The 2,072-nt window shown below is 42.2% G+C and overlaps 1 protein-coding gene across 1 annotated transcript; it reads left to right on the top strand.

Moving 5' to 3' along the window:
• Window positions 1-466: 466 nt before the first annotated feature.
• On the top strand, window positions 467-1,856 carry SARC_14856 (hypothetical protein; the record flags this gene model as incomplete). The annotated part of the gene is made up of 3 exons (XM_014291013.1): window positions 467-653; window positions 1,144-1,385; window positions 1,674-1,856. Coding segments are annotated over 3 exons (612 nt in total), but the record flags the coding sequence as incomplete, so codon positions are not given.
• Between the last annotated feature and the right edge of the window lie 216 nt (window positions 1,857-2,072).

Consider the following 2,072-nt stretch of genomic DNA (forward strand, 5'->3'; position numbering starts at 1 on the left):
ATATATATATATATATGTAAATGTATATATATATATATATATATATATATATATATATATATATATATATATAAATACATATTCGTGTATGTCAATATATTGAACTTATATGTTTACATATATATATATATATATATATATTTATCAAGACAGTACTTTCTTTCGGCATTGAATAGTTCTAAATTTGCTTTGTGCGATTGTCATGGGGATATGACTATACATGCTCTTTGTGTCAATCATTAACCTAGCCCAATTTTGTTATCGGTTGTTTTTCTCCGTTTAAATTTCATGCGCGCTATTTATGTGTTGTTACGACTATATCTTCAAACATGAGTGGATATGCAAATGTCACAAGTGTGCATTAATTTGACGTTTATAGTAGATTCTGTCTCATCATATGGCTGTGAATATCACTGGTGGAATTTGTAATTGATTGCTGACCGCGTTGTACCGTATCCTTCATAGTATGGATTTCGATCGTGCACCGAGCTCTAAGGTCGATCAGAAGATGTCTCGTTCTATGAGGCGCTTCATGGAGGCCAAACGTCTGGCTGAGAAGCTAACGACCAAGACTGGAAAGAAACGGGTGCAGGAGAAGAAAAAAACCGTTGAAGTACCCGTTTCGACGGCTTCGGGCCAGAAGGACAAGCCTGGTAAGATGTCTGTCGTAGTATATACTACCGAGGTTAGTGGTGTCAGTGTGCTTTGTTCTCCACTCATCTGCTGCTGGTACCGTATAGGTTTATTGTGGTGTGTACACTTCTGGCCCGGATTACGACCGTCTGTGTACATCCTGACAATACCTTACGTGCAAAGGCAAGAGTGTAGATGAGCGTCAGTGTGTGCCTATTCGTCCCAGAATCAAGTAATTGAGGCTACTGGATGATCTCATGTTTTGTGCATTTGATGCTACTATAGGCGTGACTGTGGCAAGCATCGTAGAATCAAACAAAAATAGAGCGCCAATCTATCCGATGCATCTTCGGAGTATTCTCGCAACAGGCAATAATTCATAACTTACACCAAAAGCGAGACTTCCACAAGCATGCCTTTTCTAAATATGTATGGTTATATTTGTTCCCTATAAATGTCCAGTGTTGCCTATTTTAACGCAACTAGATTATCGAATTCTATTCCATACAGAAACCAAAACAGTCAAGCAGCGAGCAGACGAGACCAACGAGGACTTCGCCTCACGGGTTGAGCAGCAATTCCGCTCAGTACTTCACACTAACGTCAAGAAGGGAACGCGTAAGAACGAGAAGCGAACGGCTTACTTTGACAAGAAGAAAACGGCCAAGAAAGCCAGTGCTACGGGTCAAGGCTTGTCGGGCGAGAAGAAGATTGACGCAGAGATCAAGGAGGCGGAGAGCAAGGTGTTCAGGGTATGCATCTACGTTTGTGTTCCGAGTAAGGATGCTTTCTCTAGCTTTGCACTCGTGATCGTATCAACATAGGATAGACATTCATCGCACCTTATATTGAACATCCAAACCTTTGCAAGTGGGGCCGGTTCGAAGGTCTACGCCCTCACCTATGCCTGAGTGTATACATACTTGCTTCTAGACCTGATCAGCCTGAAGATCAGATGATTTATATTCCGCCTGGCATCAGTTATCTACTTAAGCTCTGATATCGCGGAAACGCTGGCATTTAAATTTGATCATCTGCAGAATGAGAAGGTGGCATTCGGTGTGTCAGCAATGGCACCGCCCACTCTCTCCGTGGCTCCAAGGCGCACGGCTATGAGAGATAGTGCCGCTCCTCTTTTATTGGACACTACCGTGAGGCGGAAAGACATGAATGAGAGCCAGAAACGTCAGCACGACGAGAAACGCGAAGCTGCGATTCAGAAGGTAGGCATAGGTATCATACGTTTTGTTCAGAGTTGGTAGGGTTCTTATTGTCACGATTCGGGGCGCACTGCCAAAGTGTATTTTATAGTTTATTTGCACTCTGATGTAGTATTATTACAAACCTTTATTTGCTAAGATTCAGTGTTTATACTTTCCACCCGCAGATTCTTGATGTATACACAACCCGCGGGTGCAACAATGTTTGTAGCTGTAAGC

This window comes from Sphaeroforma arctica, assembly GCF_001186125.1.
Source record: "Sphaeroforma arctica JP610 unplaced genomic scaffold supercont1.5196, whole genome shotgun sequence".
Classification (NCBI taxonomy): Eukaryota; class Ichthyosporea; order Ichthyophonida; genus Sphaeroforma; species Sphaeroforma arctica.